At 44.1% G+C, this 18,879-nt stretch overlaps 1 protein-coding gene across 1 annotated transcript; it reads left to right on the plus strand.

The window, feature by feature from the left end:
• The first annotated feature begins 8,749 nt into the window (after window positions 1–8,749).
• LOC108023391 (zinc finger CCCH domain-containing protein 13) lies at window positions 8,750–18,826 on the plus strand. The gene is made up of 5 exons (XM_017092812.3): window positions 8,750–8,871; window positions 12,494–12,798; window positions 13,209–13,435; window positions 15,178–15,914; window positions 16,057–18,826. The coding sequence occupies exons 2-5, from the start codon at window positions 12,604–12,606 to the stop codon at window positions 17,925–17,927; spliced, it is 3,030 nt and encodes a 1,009-aa protein (XP_016948301.1). The 5' UTR covers window positions 8,750–8,871; window positions 12,494–12,603; the 3' UTR covers window positions 17,928–18,826.
• The last annotated feature ends 53 nt before the right edge of the window (window positions 18,827–18,879 follow it).

The following is an 18,879-nucleotide window of genomic DNA, read 5'->3' on the forward strand; positions in this document are numbered from 1 at the left end:
GGCGGAAATGGCCTGAGACTTTTGGCACTTTACAGTTTACGAAAAAAGACAGAAAAGCCAACAAAAGAAGAAAAAGAAGCTTAAAATTTAAGAAATAACTAATGAGATACGTGAAAATGTTATGGCACGTCTATAATACAAATTGAAGCTTTAAAGACCTTTTTAAAAAATATTTTAATATTTAGTTTAAGGGTTTTAAGTGGAATAGACTCATGCAAAACAATTAATTTGAATTCTGTTAGCACTTTTCAGCAGCATTTTGATTTCTTCCCAGACAAATTCGCTCATCATTTCATGATAAACGAAAAATGCTCTCCAAGCTTTCCACAAATAATAAGAAATTAAACTTAATTCTATATATATACATTTTATTGTGGGTTTATTTTAAAAGCGCTGACCTCAATTCGGCGCTGCTTTTGTGCTGGTTCCCGCATCCGACTGCCGCAAAGATATTTTAATTACCCGGCAAGAAGCAAATTTAAAACCGGCTCAAATCCTGCCATGACATCAGCCGTCCGACCAATAACCACCATCACCATCATCACCATTATCGGCATCAATTTCTAAGCGAAATAAAAAATTTAATACACGCTTTTAATTTGTGGATGCCTGGGGCAAAGTTTTTCGCTTAAGGAATCCAAGCAAGAGCTTCTTTCGATTCGTCTGCCAGTAGTAAATCGTCTTAATTTTCGGCGTCTTTGGAGGCATGACGACAAGTGCGAGGGTCGATTGAGCAGGTTGAAATTGAAAAATTGCAAAAAATAAATTACATTATAATTACATTGACAGGGTCTGTAATAACATGAAAAAAAGGAGAAAGCAATTTCAAGGATAATATTATTATTATTACAATAAATAATAAATAACAGGTTGCCTACCATAACGTAAACATTTCTTAAACAATCTTTGCATTTTACAAATATTAAATTCAATAGGAATCACCCGACATAGAACGTAAATATTTCGAAATAAATATAGAACATTTGAAGGGGAGTATGGAAAACTTTCCCCTTAGCCCCTTGGGTCGAAACTGCTGACTTGACCCCCCCTGTCCCCTGGCTGCGATTTCTTTCACCTCTGCCAAGTGTTCTTGCCACACTCGCACACACCTGGGGCATCCGTGTGTGTAATGTGCGATGTACTTATGCCCGGCATTCTGTGGTATCATCTCCATTGTGCAGGCCTCTTCCCACTGTCGCTTCCTCGTCTCGAAACTCTTTCTCAACCGCTATCTTCTGTCGCCGCTCGAGAGGAGCAGGGGGCGATTCCCAGGGGGAAGGGCAAGGGGAGGGGGAACAGGGGCTCCGGGCCAGGCTTTTGTCAATTCATTGTCAACAAGTCAGTGAACTTGTGTGTGCCCAGCTGAGAAAAAAGCAACACAAAGGGAAGAGAGCTGGCGGAGACCCAGCAACCCAAAACCCTCGCAGGCGAAGAGGGGCATGGTGTGGCTTTTTCTTTTAAAAATAATTAACATAAATTAATAGGAAATGGGTAGAAGCGGCGCACAACAACAGTTACCAGAAGACACGCAGGCGGGCAAGCCGAAGAATTGCATACCCTTGGGTTGGGAAGAAATGCGGAGTATCTTGGGAATCGCGGGTTGTATAAATCTTTGGGCACAACTGAAGATCATATACAAAATAGTACTTCAAAATTCATTCTATTTTAAGTTGTGTTTCTTTAAATTGAGTTTGTGATTGAAAATAAAAGTATATTTATGCAACATCTTAAAAACGGTTACTTACTTAGATAACTACTAGAAAATAAATAAATAGTAAATCTAGAAGTAGCTTAGTTACACTTAGATACCTTTAGTTCTAGGCCCTCCGAGCAAAGCAGTAATGCCCGCTTGTAGGGCAACCGTGTTCCGAAAAGCATCAACACGAAATCAGAAAAGAAACCAGGAAAGCAAAAAGTTCGCGTCTTAAGTCTTTCGTTTTTCGCCGCTTTTCGGCCGCCGCCGCGACTTACATAAGGCCCGAGATGCGTAGACTGCGAGCGGGCCGATCCCCGAGTTATTTATGGCACACGCACCCGGAGAGTGACAAAACGCAGCCCCGTGTGCGCGCAGAAAAGGTTTTGGCACCTAAATTGCACCAAATGCGAGTGCGGCGCAAGAGTTGCGGGTTAATCAGCACCTGTCAGGGGCCGAGTTGCAATCAGGAAGCCGGAGTCGCAGCCGCAGACGAACCCTGGCAAAGAGCTGCCCTGCTCCGGCCAACGTTCACATGTTGATTAGGTTTCGTTTGGTTTCTTCTTTGTGGGCCTGCGCATAATGTGCCCCATGATGTAATGCACACACAAGGAGGCAAATCGATGGGAATGGCTAGGTCGATTGGCAGAAACGAGTTTCGGCCAGGTCCGGGCTCGGGGCGAAAAAAGGGCTGGCCGGCAGTGAGTTACCGGGGGTTCTTAATGACCTCACACTGGCATTAGCATTTCGAATTGAGCAGCGAAAGCCTTATAATTGAGATAAATGCCTGACTAAATACAGTTGATGAGGCAGCACGAGCGCGGAGGAATCTACAAGGCAATCTTTAGGCCCTCGCGATGCACATTTTTCTATTCGCTTCCATAATCAAAGCAAAGAAAGGCCTGCGAGAACCAGAAAAACTGGCTTTCAAAGTTTGTTATTCATGGATTTGATTGAATTGTATAGGTTGGGCTTTTGGACACCACACTTAGTATTTTTACTGTCCTTCGCTGGGTTTACTTGATGTATATTAATTGTTTTGTTTTCTATTTTCCCACTTAATTGCTTAATTTTTGAATCTGCTGCCCACATTGTGGCCATTTTTGCCCTTCTGCCCAACTCATCATTGCTAAATCGTTTTTTGCACATGCTTATTTATTTTATTTTACGTCTGTTTTGCCCAACAATTATTTACACATTATACACTGTCATTAGAGGGAAATTCTAATTATCATTGTTGTCCATTACACAATGCAGCAGCCGCGACACCGAACACTCACGAAAAGCAGGCACAAGTGCCGGGCAAACAATGTGAAATGTGTAATGAATCGATAAATATGGGACTGGGCCCGAGATGGGTTCGAGTGTCGCCTTGGCCCGGGCGGGGTAAATAAACAAATAAATGTTCGCATTTACTCAGCGACAAGTAATTGATTTCGCCTTCTGTTCGCCCGATCGAGTGACTGACCGCTGCACTTTCACTTCATAATTTTTAATATAAATAGAAATTTATGCTGGATTTTGCGAAAGGGAGAAAGGGCGTCGATGAATCATAAATAGCCGAAAAACAATATGTAAATTAAAAATGTTTGACATTTTTTAACAATAAAATAACAGATGAGACATTCTCGATAGCCCTTTTTATGTACATGTATTTATCCCCCTTTGTAATTAAAAAGCTTGGCTTGTGCCCAACATTTATTCCGCGCTTCCTGGAATTGGCTCAACCCGAAAATGTTCAGTCGAGCCAAAAGTAATGGGTACTCCACCAGCCAAAAGAGAAAGAACCCAGGAACAAGGGATAAAAGAACACAGAATAAAATAAAATCAAGACACGCGTCCGAAAAAGTTCTTGAAGCAAGACAGAAAAATAAACCGGGGATGGGGGAAAAAATAGTTGGATAGCTGGATAGCGGTCGCTGGAACAGTACGAGGGTAATTATATCATTTAATTTCGGTTATGTGGAGAGCAGTTAAGCTACAGGTGCCCGCATCGGGCCTGGCTCTTCTTGGATTGTAATTGCAAAGTTACGAAGCGTTAACACCGCGTAAAGATTGTCCAAATTGATTGTGAGATAGTGGATCTGGAACCGAAACTGGACTGGAATTGGGTTTTCGGCTTTTTGGGCACTTATCTCGGTGGCTTATGCAAAGCGCCCCCTACCGGCGCGAGCCCGCATGGGAGGGGAGGAAATCAAAAGAGTTGGTCAAGATGGAGATGCGCCTGATTGATGTTCCGCTTTATCGGGCAATTTATCAGGGACTCAAAGAGCTGCGCCCATCGAGGGGCGTTTAAGCCATATTTTCAACACAATCGACTGGGAGAAAACCATAGTTAAGTGTGGCTAATTAATTGCACTGCAGTAGGCTGATGGCCAAAGCCCTGAAACAGGATTTTCTAACACCTCTTCACCAAGTTCCAAAAAATCCAAGACCATTTCTCCTTAAATTGGATTTCATTCACAGTGATTCATTCGATCTCCCCAAATTAATTTCGCAGTCAATCACTTGATTCATCTACATGCTGGAGTAGCTGCTGGCACGCCTTCGCCCTTTGCTTCGATTTCGCTGATTCGGAGCTATTTTATGTGTGGTTTGATGTTCTACGACACACCCAAATACGTTTTCACCCAATCTTCAATCGATGGCCGCCGCCAGCGAATCTCCGCCGTCATCTCTCCACTGTCTTCCCTCAGCTCCTCCGGCCTCCGCGGCTTCTCCAGCCTCGAAAGCAATTTATATTGCGCTAATCACGTGAAATAGATCAAATTTCTTTTGTCGGCTCGTCTGGCGGGGAACTCTTCGCCGAGGGTGCGACGGGAGCGGGACGATGGTGATGACAAGAGAGCGGTTCCACTTCGGCTCCAAAGATTCGGAATTGGCGCTCGAGGAGCTCCAAGTGAGTTTCACTTGTTGTGGCAAAAGCGTTGCCAAGTTGCTCGAGAGGCCGTCAGCCAAGTAGGATAACCATCGGGGCATTTGCTTGGCGAAATTCGGAAAAAAGGCCTAACAAACAATGTATCTTTAAAATAATACTAATAAAAAGCCTTCTTTTTATTTTAAAGATACATTAGCGTGTCAAAATCTGTAAGAAAATGTATCTAGAAAGTGTTCCTTAGGTACCATATCTTGAAAGAGCTTAAACAAGCAATCTGTTATTTGTGTTCAATCCAAAGCCAAAGAAAATAATTCAATTATTTATATAAATACAATTAAGCCAAACCCGCTACACCTTCGGCAATTTAAAGAAGTGAAACTTACTGGGAGAAAACCACCTAAAAATCCAGTAATTGAATTTGAGACACGAGATACATTTGGATTTAAGGAGCCGCAGATAAAGAAGCAAAGCAGAGCTGGGGAGAAATTCACTTTCCGATCGGTAATTGAAAGTTTCGGTGACAAATTCGGAGCCCGGCTTAGAAGCCTACCACAGCCAGCCAGGTGAATTTCACTGCTCTCCAAAATCCGATCGAGTGGGTCGCCACATGGCTGGCAATGTTTTAATTTGTATCTTTCCATTTTCATTTCCATTTCCACAGACTCTGTGTCGCACTCTCACCGGAGGCCTAATCTGCAGGTGGATGGCATCGGGATGGCATGGGGATGGGGATGGGGATCTCGATGGCTGGACGGGGATGGCATGGGGGCTTCTCGGCGGAGAGATGGCATAGTGATTGGTTTTGCCTCCGCTAATGATGATTACCCACTTTTACCGGGCACATATAAAAATCAAAAGCGGTTTAACGCGTTTCTCGACTCTCGGACACTTTATGCACTGCCTACAGGTGCACGGTGAGAAATGGGTGTGGTAAAACTATGCAAAGAAATATCTATATATATTCTCATCACAAAAATTGGTAATTGACGTAAGTCAGGATGTGGTTGAAGTGCATTTTTATAAGCTATTATAAGCTGGGTAGTAAAAAGTATTATAAATTATTTGTGAATATTGAAAGTATCAAATACCTAGTTTATCTCAAGGTACATATAGAGGAGAACACGAACAATGAAGCTCTCCAAAGTGTATTTAAAAATGTGAATAAGTTTTGTTTTTTCCAGTGCACCCCGCACACATGTTCGCCTCTGCACTTCTCGTCCGCCTCATTGCGATTCAATTAAAGACGCTTAGCCGCCGCACAACCCGTTGGTCGTCGCACCCAAAAGAAAGCCACTTGCTGCCATACAAATCAGTTACTAGAGCTCGGGGCGTGTCTCCCTGACTCGGCTTCTTCTTCCTTGGCCTTGGCCATATTCATCTCTTGATTTCTCCCAAAAACACACACTATCTATAGGTATGGGTGCAAAAATATTTAAGCAACCAGTTCCCAGCGGAGTTTAATTGCAAATTATCATGTCTCGTATCATGTGTAATTTTTCTGTTGCCGTTTTTGTTTATTTTGAAGTTTTCCATCGCCGAAGAAAAGTGAAATTCCATTTGGCAATTGTTTTTTGGACGCCTCTCTCTCTGTCTTTCCCCCATTTCATGTCAGCGGGTTAGCAGGGATTTGTCAAAAAGGAAAGAAAAAAGTATCCAAATGGCTGGTGAAATCTCTGGCGGAAAACGTGCCGAAACTGCATTTATAGGCCCCTCAAATATGCCACAGCGCACAAGGTCATTAAATTGTTATCATCGCGGCTTTTGGGTGTTTTACACAGTGCTAAGATCTGGCAAGTAAACTCTTGAGCTTTGTCACGAATCCCCAATTGGCATTTACTTTGGCTTTATCTCACCCCGCAGTGCCAAGTGGCCGCGGATCCATCTGTGAAGTAGCTTTGGAAATATCACTAAAGAGCCAGCGATACGAAAAAGGTCGCCCCATAAATCATGCCTCATCATTCTGTAGCTGTGGCCCCAGCTTTGTGCGACCAAATGCAATTCAACCATTTTTGTGGAGCAATTGCTTCGGATAATTGAGGAAATACTGATGGTTTTCGGTGGTTCAGAAGGAAATAAAGCGCACCACGCCTTGTTATAAGTTCATTTGAGGGGGTAATCGAAAATCTTCAGATGAAGATAAGCAGATACGGGGGTTAATTTGGAAATGGGAAATAATTACAGAGGCTTTAGCCGCAAATGGAGTTGTTACTCGGATGAGATTGGGATTTCCTGCTGGCAGACTGTTCCATTATGAAGATATTTCTGGGATACAAGCTGTAAAGACCTATAGACCTATATTAAATATCCACATAAACACATAAATACTTCTTTGAATTTCTTACATTTTCAGGAACTGTTCCATTGCAAAGATGTACATTTTATACAAAATATTTGCAATAAAGTCAGTTAAATCCATAGCCAGCGAACTTATCTTTTGAGCAATGATGTGAAGCTATCCGCACACAAACCCGTACATTTTCGAAATAAATACCACAAGAGGCCGAGATGATTGTCCCATAAATTGGCCCGATTTATCGCACTCATCAGATTAGAACATGAATCAAATCGAGCCGCCGGACCACAAAAACAAGTTGACTTCACATCGCCACTCCATCCATCCATCAAACGCGGTATCTCGGGCATAGGAAATATTCGAAAACAAGATCGAGAACTGGGCCAAATGCCGAATCGACACCTTGGCTAAATCTGAGCATTTCCGTTTTGAAAATGCGGATTTCACTGGCCGGCCAAAAGCCCAAGTTAAATGCCAAGTTTTTCATTTTTTCGTCGAGTTTTTTCCCACTCTACTTCTTCTTATTTCCCCCTCTTTTTCATTTTTTCCACCTTTTTGCAACCACAATCAATGTTGGCCAAGTGGTGGTGGTGGCTGGAAAACTTGTAGAATGCACGACGGCTTTTCAAAAAGTGCTCAATGCTATATCAATAGCACCACAACCACCGCCAGCCAGTGGCAACAACAATAGCGTCTCTACACCTGTCTAAGCCAAAAACAAAAAGAAGTTAACGGCGGCGGCGGTGGCAGCAACAACAACCACTGGCGGGCAACAACACGTTGGCCAGGGCCGCGAAGTTGACGCTGCTGCGCCCAAAAACCCAACAACTTTTAATTTCAACACATTCCAGCACAAGACTCCACAGCCAAGACAGCCGCACAGTGGGCCCAGTCAGCCGATCTGCGATCGTATCGGGTTTGAGCGATAAGGGTGAGGTATAGGGACCTCTATGAAGTAATAGTTACCCGAGGCATATGATATTTTTTAAAGAACTCCTTGGGAGCTTCTAGTTTGAATATAATATAAGACATTTATGAATGATATTCTAAGACTTCTTAGGTAAAATTAAAAATATATCATAGGATTTGGTAAATGATAAGTATTAGAAAAGTATAAGGTATTGTGGTACCATAATTAAGCTTGCAGACTTAGGTGGTTTCAATCTTTCATATCCCCCTAGAATTCACCTTAGACCAGTTATTTTTGAGATCACCTGGCCCAAGGTGCGATATACAGCAGTGGGTACTACGTACGTACGCGCGACTTGACTTTCTTTGCGGCCTAAGCCAAAAACAAGTTCGGGCTCGGCTCCGATCGGGCCAAGTTGTAGCCAGCTACACAGAGAGAAAACACTGATAGGATTTAAGTTAGTGAAATAGTTGATTTTACACATAAGCTGTTATTTATTCTTGTGATTTTCATATAAAAATACTTAAAGCTTAATATCAAAATAATTTATTTTGCAAAAATTGTTTTAAAAAATTATGGTTTACGCGTGGTAATTGAACCCGACCTATGCTAGAGTCAGGATATAATCCACAGATAAATCTGCATTTTAAGATTTTTTGAACATCAAATGGAAATCTTAATGAAAATTGCTATAGATGGGCAAACTTTTATAACGATGAAATGAAATGAAGAAAAGTTCTTCCACATATTTTAACACATTTTTATCTCGTTGTGATACAAAGAAATATAATAGGGAATGTAAAAATATTGAGGAACAAGGTTTAAAAAGAATATGATTATTTGTTGGGATTTCGAGCGGAATTTTGTTGCAGTGTGGACTCTGGGGTCCGGTGTGGCGGGATCGGCTGGACGGGGGTTACGGCTCGCTCGAGAGCTGTGGGCTCCGAGCGGCTTCGGAGGCAGTCAGCCAAGTCAGTCCATTGCTGGCGGTCGAAGCGTTGAGACGTTTGTTCGCGGCTGAAAACATACCCTGAGCGCGAGTGAAGCGAACTCTTTTTGTTAACTTTTTTTTCCTCCAACCACTCATAGATACTGAGGTGTGTACTGGTGTGTGTGTGGTGTGCGGTGTGCGGTGTGCGGTGTGTGTAGTATGTGCGGCAGAGAGAAAGAAGACTCTCTTGGCCATTACCGTTAATCAAATAAGTTTTTAGAAATTTAAACGCTCCACTTCGGCGAGAGTGTGTGCGTGCGTATCTGTGAGAGAGCTTTAAACGGTTCATTGATCGAGTTCAGCTCGAAATGGAGCAAAAGCGTAGAAAGAATAAATACCAAATGGCAGATGGAAAACAAAAACGACAAACAAAACACAGCAAAACAAACGAGCCAACAAATAGTGCAAGTGCCAAAGTGTTGTGGGCCGTGCCAGTGTGTGTGTCTGCCATGACTGTGTTACCAATTGGCATCGAAGTGGCAGAAAATGCGCTTAACCCATTTATAAGCGGGCTAGGAAATAAACCAAACCACGCCGAACAGCAGAAATGGCAATGCGAATCCAATAAATGGCCAAAAAAGGCGAGCAACAAAAGACAATTGCTGGCCATAAAGACAAGAGCTCACTAACGCCCAAGGAACTCTTGATTTGCATGCACGGAGAGAAATCTGTGTGAAGAGCTCTGGGAAAACAAAATCAAACCCAATTGACTAACAGCCAATTCGTATAAAATCCGTCGAGTTTTGGTATAATTTCTTAGAATTTATTTAGACAACCAAACCCAATATCAACAAGTTTTCTGTGTAAAAGTCGAACCCTCTTATAAGAAAGGCCAACGAACTCTTAATTAGCATATATGGAAAACATGGTTTTGGAACGTACTTGGATTTCTCAAAAACAACATTTCTGCTTGCAAAGAAAATAACTTTTTTTATTCTGGAAAATATAAATAATGCCAAAAACAAAAATGTTTTCGTATTGAAATGTTTTCCAGAAATTTCAGTATTCTCGGTTCTGTTACTGGACTGAGTACAGACAAACTTATAGTATTGGAATGCATACAAATAGTTTTGAAACATTTGTAGAAATTTGTATTGATCAATTGCATATTTAAAAAAACCTACTATTATGTTTGGGAGGTTAAAAAGTTTTTTATTTTCAATTTTGTTATTTAAAACATTTGGCATTAAATCTACTATTTAGAAATACTGGGTCGTGGTTGAACCAGCCGCAGCTACAGAAAACCAGGCACCAGGCGCCGAGACAAGGAACTTGCGTTATTATGGACAGATGATTCTGCAGATTGCTCAGATATACCTCGAATACTACACAGGGGCCTCAGACACAATCCGGCATAACAAAAGATCTCTTTGCAAATTGTTTATTTGCTGCTTGGCTGGTCAGCAAACGGATTGTTTATGCTAATATCTTCAACTGTTGTACGAACACGGCTCTTTCATCACATTCGCATAAAATGGAAATCTTTTTGGGTTTTTTCTTGGGGCTTCGGGGAGTTCCTAGCTGCCAACTGGTTTACTGAATATTTGACTATATTTAGAACTACAAATCTAAGATTGATCACAGAAAATTACTATTTTTTGTCTTGTTTTGATATTAAACCGTTTCTTATTTTTCGTTTGATAAAATATAATAATTTGAAATACACAATGGTAACTTTTTTGTAGTGGCTATCAATCAAAATTCTTACATAGGAGGCACTTTTGAAACAAGTTTGGACCACAAGAAATGCGTAGATAATTGCAAAAACCACAAACTTACTCCGACTCAATGCCCACACTTCCTGATATGTATTCGAATGTATTTCCGAACGAAACGAATTTAAAATTGTTGTCTTCCACACTTATTATATCTGGGAAGTTAATTTAAAAAGCCAAGCTATTAGACACAAAGAAGAAGTCGTACGTTTCAGCGTTTTTCTAAATGTTTGCGATTTCAGTTAATGCAAAGCTGCTAAAAATCACGAACTGCCGAATTTCTCAAAAGAGCTTCGCATTCTCGAGAGCCAGCTGTGTTTTTCACATTCTGTCAGGCTCGAATTTTGTTATTATTTTTTGCATTCTGGAATGTTTAATATATTTATATCCGTTTTGAGGTTGATAATATCGTTTGTGGGCAGTCACTTTTGAATATATAAATGTGTTTTCCCAGCGACTTTTGTGTCGTATGTAAATTTTTTAAGCACACAATAAAAACCTCCTCCTCTGCGGTTTCAGTCGCCTCGTTGTTGAGCTGAATGCATAACTGAAAAAACAAGATTCTTTTGGCCTACGCGGTGGCGAACAACAAGTCGCACAAAATCATCGATTATAGAAGTTATTAGGGGAGAATCTCGTACGCAGAATAATGCACTGAGAGAAGTTTGCCAGTGCTAGCATTCAAAAATTAAAACAAAACTCTGCGGGATAAATTGTCTGAGTAATCAATAATATTAAATTTAATCGTTAACTGATTTTTAGTTGTTTTCCTTTTAATTTTCTAATAAATCCGGAGTTGCTTATAACCTTTTTATATTTGTAGTATTATTTTCCGTGTGCATTTGGATGGCATCCAACACCTGTGTGACGGGTTAATACCGTTCGCTGGTTTGGCCGGTTCGATTTTGGTCGGTTATTTTTTGGCCCCAGTTTTGATGTTCCTCCGCGGATTGTTTTCTGGTTTTCTCGGTTTCTCACAGAATTATGACACATGACGAGATTGCATTTGAATCCATCTGGTTTCCGTTAGCCAGCAGCGCAGTGCCTATCGAAAAAGAAACAGTTGCGCCGGCGCAATCGATTTGCATTCCTGTTTTTGTTCAGTCCGTTTTCGATCAAATTGAAATCGCCCGGTTGAAGCGTTTCCTCTTTGACATTAAGCTCTGATTTGTGGCGTCGTTAATCATACTCGATGGGCGGTGTATTCTCAGACGTGGGCAGCTGGCACTTCTCCAATGAAACCTAATGGGATTACGTTTTTGGGGAACCTTCCTCCAAGACGTAAGTGTTCCGATTTGGGTTGGTTCTTGAGAGGAAGCTAACGGTTGGCGCTGTTAGAAATCTCGAGAATGACTTGTTATACCTGGTTTTTCTGTAAGCCCGTTTTCTCTGGTTCTTCTATATTCTTTTATTTTATTTTAATACCTTAGCATTACCTCATTTGTTTATATTGCCATTTATAAACATACTACAAGAATCTTATAATTTCGAATCTGAATAACTACCTTAAAAATTGGTATTTATATTAAAATGCTACCAGAAATACCATTCAAACATTTGTTTATTATAGTTTTTAGGGTAAATGACTAGCAGTTACTTAATGGATAGGCCTCTCAACGCTTCGTCCATTAGGAACTCCTTAAAAATTGCCGGCCAAACATGTTTCTTAACTTACAGATTTTAATTGCCATTCGGGTGTTATTTACTAAAACCCCTAATCTGATTTTCAAGCTTATGTAAATAGCGAGATTTCATTAAGTGATTTGTAATTAATTTTTTTTCGCCTTGACTTCGTTTCTAATTATACAGAAAACTTGTTATTGCGTTTCGACTTGTCAAAATTGATTGTTCATGTTGAATGAGATATGGGTGTTTTCACTATAGCTAGGGTTCTGTGATGATCGATTTATTAAGATTACAAAAATATTTATACTTTAAATTTAAGAATAAATTTTAAACCTTAAAATATATTTTATCTGAATATCCTATTAATACTCACTATCGTTTTTCCAGATGTTCTAAATGCCCAACTGCATTTACACCCAGCCATCGACAATAAATTCCGTTTGCACAGTTGCCTCATTTTCTTTGAGTGTGCCTGAGTCGCACATTCCGTTCTGAAGATGGCGCTGCGCCTGCGTCGCGACGTGCAGAAGGCCTCCTACTATGTGTGGTTCCTGGGCGCCGAGGAGGCGAAGGGACTGCGGGGCGCCCGCGTCATTAACTCGGTCCTCCCTTACTTGGTGGACAGGTCCCGCGGCCAGGAGCCGCTCAAGGTCACGCTGCAGGTCTCCCACAAGGGCATCAAGATCGTCCAGGTATATACTGTGTACTAACTCCTTAATACTATAAACAATTTCTTTAAAAATATAAACAACACTACACATTGTTAAGGTTATTGTATTGCAAACAAAGGTAAAGAAGCTGTTTAGTTCACTAAAGCCTTAATTTATTTGAACCCAAACTGAAAACAAATTGTCATCAAACTTTTTTTTGCATTTTTATCAATTTTAGTTACTCCAAACAGATCTAGTAAAATTTAAACATCTTTCAAAAAAATATATTAAGGCCAAGGCTTGTTGCCCTCAGGTGCAGTTTTAACTTATTTATTTGGCATCTATTTTATTTGACTCACCCTGGCTGAGATGTGGAATTCTGGCATCTGGGATCCGATTCCCGCTGAGTGGCGCACCCATTAATCCCCGTTCTCGTTCTCGATCGTCTGCAGGGGGCCTCGAAGCATCTGATTCCACACAGTGCCATAACCAGCTCCGTGCAGACGGACGACATCGTCGCCTGCGTGCTGCTGCTCTACAACCCGGCCACCAAGTGTCCGCTCCACGTCCACGCCTACCGCTGCGACTCGGAGACGACGGCGGAGGCGCTGCACCTCCAGCTGCAGATCCTCATCAACCGGCCCGACAACCAGAAGCGCTTCGAGGAGCTGGAGACCAGGTGGGCAAAAGTTCAGACTATCTTCGAGGGGGTTTTCACACTCGAACCAAATAAATATGGTTTCGTTTTAGCGAAAATTGACAATTGATAGGGAATTTGATAACAACCCAAGAGATTTTACATTCCAATATTGGACCATTATTTTCGTTCAAATATACAGATTTTTTTTGATGAAAATAAATTTCTTACTTTTTGGCGAAGAAACGATTTTTTCTAAAGAAAAGTTTTTAAGGTGCTAATGCCACTTGATTGGAAATTTTGTTACGAGCTCAGCAAGGTATGCCATTCTACTTTTGGACCATTACTTTTTTTGTTTTGACGAAAATACTGATTTTTTTTGGGCGAAAAATAAGGATCTCATTTTTTGGCGAAAGTTCGATTTTTTCCTTTTACCTTTTTCGGTGTAACTTGGTCAAAAATAGTCGGAAACCTAAAAGACTCACTGTTTTGGAAAGGTAACAAGATAGGTTTTTGATCGCAGTCATCTCCGGGCTGATTTTGAAAAATAAAAATTTTCGCAAATTTTCAATTTTTTTGCAAGGGGTAGCATCGTCATTTTTTGCGAAAATGGGTCAAAAATAAAATTTTTTAGCTGTGAATGCCAGTTGTTACGGAATTTAATTACGAGCTCAGCAAGGTATGCCATTCTACTTTTGGGCCATTACTTTTTTTGTTTCGACGAAAATACCGATTTTTTTTGGGCGAAAAATAAGGATCTCATTTTTTGGCGAAAAAATCATTTTTCCCCCTTACCTTTTTCGGTTAAACTTTGTCAAAAATTCTTATTTTTATTTGGTGAGCATTTCTAAAATGATTTTTTTATAGTAAAAAATTATTACCACGACTACTTGGAGCACAGTGGCACATTATAATGTTAATTGGGCATTTTCAGATGTGGTTTTTGCGAGGGCCGGGGACTTGGCTGTTTTGTTATGCAACTTTTAATTAATTGTGCCGCCAACTTCGGGACCGAGCAGGAAGCAGAAGCAGTGGCAGTGGCAGCCGGGCCACTTAGTCACTCCATTAGACACACTCACCCAAACCCAAACACATGACGGCCGATCGTGATAATCGCAGGGGCTGGGATGGGATGGGGAATGGGCTGGAGCTGGGGAGGATGATGATGATGATAATGGGGGCTCTCGGACTCCCAGCGAGGTCCCAGTGCCCCGGTAATTGCAGTGCCAATCTCCACTGCCTGCCGCATTCCCACGAAGACAGCCTAGCGATTCTGCATCGCCCACGCTGCACCCACCTCCACAGCCAGGTCCCCAGCCACATCCACATCACATCCACTTCCAAGTCCATGACTTTAAATATCTTAAATGCCCCTCCAAGCTCGCTCGATGGCTTCGCGGAAATTCTGATTCAAAGCCGCCGCCCAGCGGCTGTCACCATCGATAAAAGTTGCTGGCGAAGTGGAAACATTTTCAGAATTCTGGTAGCTAACGGTCCAGTACTTGACTTTGACCTGTGACTATTCATATTTGAGTAGCTTCGCTGAACTTTGTGAATTTGCTATGATCCGAAATTCTATTAATTTATATAAGAATATGTATGGGACTCTTTTAAAAATATACCTATATTTAAAGTTAAAAAAATGGCTAAAAATTGTATGTAATGTAGTAGTAGCAGAGGTTGTTTACAAGCAAGTTTGTTTAAGGCTGAAGACTAGACTAATATTTATTAACAATAGTTCATAATTTAAAGTATATTAATACTCTCTCTGAATGCATTTCCAGACTGGGAATCCTGCCGCCCATCCCGATGAACGGCAGCAGCGAGAAGCACCGCCACGAGTCGAATGGCAAGTCCTCGTCCTCGGGAGGCGGCGGCGGTGGAGGAGGAGTGGGCGGACCTGGTTCGCACCACCACCAGCTGCAGTCACAACAGTCGGGCGGGTACCAGGGTCGCCGGCACGAGACCTCGTCGCCCAAGCGCTTCAGCAGCTCCCTGGGCAGCGACACCGGCAACAGCACACGGGAGTCGGAGTGCAGCGAGGAGCACGGCCTGGCGGGCGGATCCTCGCCCGTGTCCCGCTCCCCGCCCCATGGCAAGCAGTCCCATTCGCATGCCCATGCCCACGCCCATGCCAGCTCCCATGGCCACCCACATCCGCCACATCCGCTGCACCATCCGCCGCTGACCCCGCAGCAGAACAGCGACCTCTTCGACTCCCTGGCCGCCGAGCTGAGGGCCAAGCTGAACGGGAATGGTCCACCACTGCTGCTCCCGCCGCGGGACTACGACACGGTGCACCGATCCAAGGGCAACCTGACGGCCATCGAGCTGAGGCGCTGCCGCAACGCCCTGATCGTGGGCGGATCTCCCAAGGGTCAAGGTCAGGGCGCGCCCGGAGCTGCGGGCGCAGCAGGAGCGGCCACCGCCAACGGCAAGCAGGTCTCCTCGCGCGGCTCCTCGGGCATCGGATCCGATCTGGCCCCCAGTCCCGAACGACAGGAGCTCAACAGCTCCAGCGGTGAGTATTCTGAGTATATGATATTATATTGTATTTAAAGTTACAAAATAAATTAATTAATTATATAAAATTTTAATATATTTTCAAATTGATTTATACATACTATAGTTTCTCATTTATTGAGTTTTCTTACCCTTTCCAGATGACGAGCACTGGTCCAACGAGGCGGACAACTCGGTCATTGCCCTGAAGCCGTCACAAATCGCCCTGCCCCACCATGGGCAGCTGAAGCGGAAGAGCGCCGTCCAACCGCCGGAGGATAGCTACCTCCGCGACCTGCCCGCCAAACCATATCAGCCGCGTCCCAGCGAGAGGGAGCTGGAGCGGGAAAGGGAGCGGGATCGGGATCGGGAGAGGGACAGGGACAGGGACAGGGAGCGTGAGAGGGAGCGGGAACGGGAGCGGGATCGAGAACGAGATCGGGAACGGGATCGGGAGCGCACCAAGACGCCGGCTTCTATTTCGAACAAATCCTGGAGCCGCGAGGATGAGATTAAGCCTATCATAATGCGTCCGGCCGACTACGATGCCAAGTTCAACCGGGTGATGCAGCAGGAGCAGCAGCAGCACTCCAATGGCCAGTCCCCCGCCAATCTTCACCAGCCGGCCAAGCTGCGGGACACGGACAAGTACAACGAGATCAACCGGCTGCTCAACAAGAAGTTGTCCCACGAACGGGATCGCAAGCCGCGCTCCCGGCTCGACGAGAATCCCGACGACTTCGAGGACTCCGACCAGGGCAGCGAGTCCCACATCCCACAGGGGCCGGCACCACCGCTGCACCATCATCACCGTAAGGAGAACCTCACCGACAAGCAGAAGTTCATGGAGTACACCACCAAGAAGCAGCAGCTGCTCAAGAACTACGGCGCTGGCGAGGATCAGGCGAGGTATCGCCAGCAACAGCGCTATGTGGAGCCCACGGATCACCTGCCCTTCGAGGGGGTGCCACCTCCATCTGGTGGTCCATCCTCCGCCGGTCATAACAAATACGCAGCCGTACACAGGGGCACGGACTTGGGCCAGAGAACCACGGAGCGCCGGCATGATCGGGACTCGGGCGATCGCATCGAGCGGGTCGAACGGCGAAGGGATCACGAGCCACGCGAAAGGGATCACTCCAGGGAGCGCAATCCCTATAGGGAGGCCGAGAGCCTGCCTTACATACAGAGCATGGAGAAGATGATGAAGTCCACGGGCATGCGTTACGGAGATGCCAATCCCAAGACGAGGGACAGGGAGCGGGAGAGGGAGCGAGATCGCGAGAGGGACTTCAGGGAGCCTCCTCCCGCGCAGAACTCCCAGCGGGACCGCTTCCACGATGCCAAGGACAAGTTCCGGGCCATGGAGCAGCGGCCGGCAGTCAATCGCTATCCGGACATCGATGAGCGCGACACGCCGCACAGGGATCACCGGGATCCGTACAGGTCATCCTCCCGCCGGCGTCGCGGCTCCGTAGAGCCACCCAGCACCTACGAGCAGTGGAGCGAGGAGGAGGAGCCGCCACCACCGGTGGTGGTCAGCGAGAAGTCGTCCCAACAGCGCGACCTAAACCGATCCCGAGCCAGATCCCGCGGCGAATGGGAGCCAGAGCCAGCACACCAGGCGCCCAGACATCTGGAGCGGAGTGTGCGCGACAGGGAGCGGGAGAGGGACAGGGATCGGGACTACAATCGGGAGCAGTCCCGGGATCCCTACCGCCATGAGCGGGAGCGTGAGAGGGAAAGGGAGAGACCGGGCGGACGAGCCCACTCCCGGGAGTACCTGCAGAGTGTGGAGACCAAGAATCCCTCGACGACGGGTTCGGGTCGCGGCCACTTGGAGCGCTATCCCTCGCCCGCGGCCACGCCCAGCAGATCCGGCGATGGAGGCGGCGGCGGAGGCGGTTCTTCCGGCGGAAACTCCGGCAAGCCACTGGCCCAAATGCCCAAGGGCTACAGGCACAGCTATGCAGAGCCCGTCTTCGCCAGATCCGGAGGGCGCGTGGGTCTGGCAGCAGTTAATCCCTACTGAGGAGGGTTCTTATAGAGCAGGGCTGACCAGGAGCACCCCTGAGCAAAAGTTAAAACCGTGCAACGAAATCCAAACTAATCGAATGGGTGGAAAATTAGGGTGTCGCATGAATCTCCAGGGATCTTAAAGAAACGTTTTCTAAATTATTATACGGTCCATATAAAATTCCGAATGGAATTGAGTTTTAAAAAAATCAGAAACATATTGCATTAAATCCAGTTGTTTTAAATTCCCTTTCGCCTAAACTCTTAAATTGTAGAAGAAATTAGAAAGATGTATTTTTGTTCTCTTAAAGGAAATTTACTTTTAAGATTCCTTATCTATAGAGATTTCTGCGGCATTCGGCGTTAAAAGATATATCCATGTAAACATTTAGGTTAAGAAGTAACCACAGCGGCAACTGCTTAGACGAACTCTCGAAAGTTGTCCGGCCAGCCAGGTCATTGTAAGCGCTTTGCTAACAATCCCGTATAATCGATATACTCACTTGCTGTAGCAAAGATGTCCTCTCAAGCGAGAGATGTAAGAGGCAAATATCCATTCATATCCCGACTCAAAAACGCGCCTTATATGGGGGTCGTGGGGAGGGATCCGAGATCGGACCGATGGAAAAGGCGCGAGCCCCTGTAATTATGTGCCTTCAGAGAGAGAATTCGTGTTTTTATTATATGCATAATACTGATTTAGCCTACGATTATATGTATATGTATCTAATGTTATCTAAAGCCAACGAAACAAGAATCGGATTGGATTGCTTACCATTTTTTTTTGTTTTTTTGCTATCTTAAGTTGCGCGGTTGGTTGGTGTTTCACCTTTTTTTGCTATGCAGTTCACATATGTCATGATATCTGATATCTGTAAGCATATTATATAGATAAATATATACGACATAAACATATACATAGCTGATGTATCTATTGTTATCAACTTGATATTTGCATTAATAAAGCG

This window comes from Drosophila biarmipes, chromosome X, assembly GCF_025231255.1.
Source record: "Drosophila biarmipes strain raj3 chromosome X, RU_DBia_V1.1, whole genome shotgun sequence".
NCBI classification, from domain to species: domain Eukaryota; kingdom Metazoa; phylum Arthropoda; class Insecta; order Diptera; family Drosophilidae; genus Drosophila; species Drosophila biarmipes.

What these genes read in the sequence shown, in the direction of transcription:
- LOC108023391 (XM_017092812.3), top strand. Translation starts at nt 12,604, where the DNA reads ATGGCGCTGCGCCTGCGTCGCGACGTGCAGAAGGCCTCCTACTATGTG. An exon ending in AGGGCATCAAGATCGTCCAG is followed by an intron (nt 12,799 to 13,208) that starts GTATATACTGTG and finishes GATCGTCTGCAG; the next exon opens with GGGGCCTCGAAGCATCTGAT. An exon ending in TTCGAGGAGCTGGAGACCAG is followed by an intron (nt 13,436 to 15,177) that starts GTGGGCAAAAGT and finishes ATGCATTTCCAG; the next exon opens with ACTGGGAATCCTGCCGCCCA.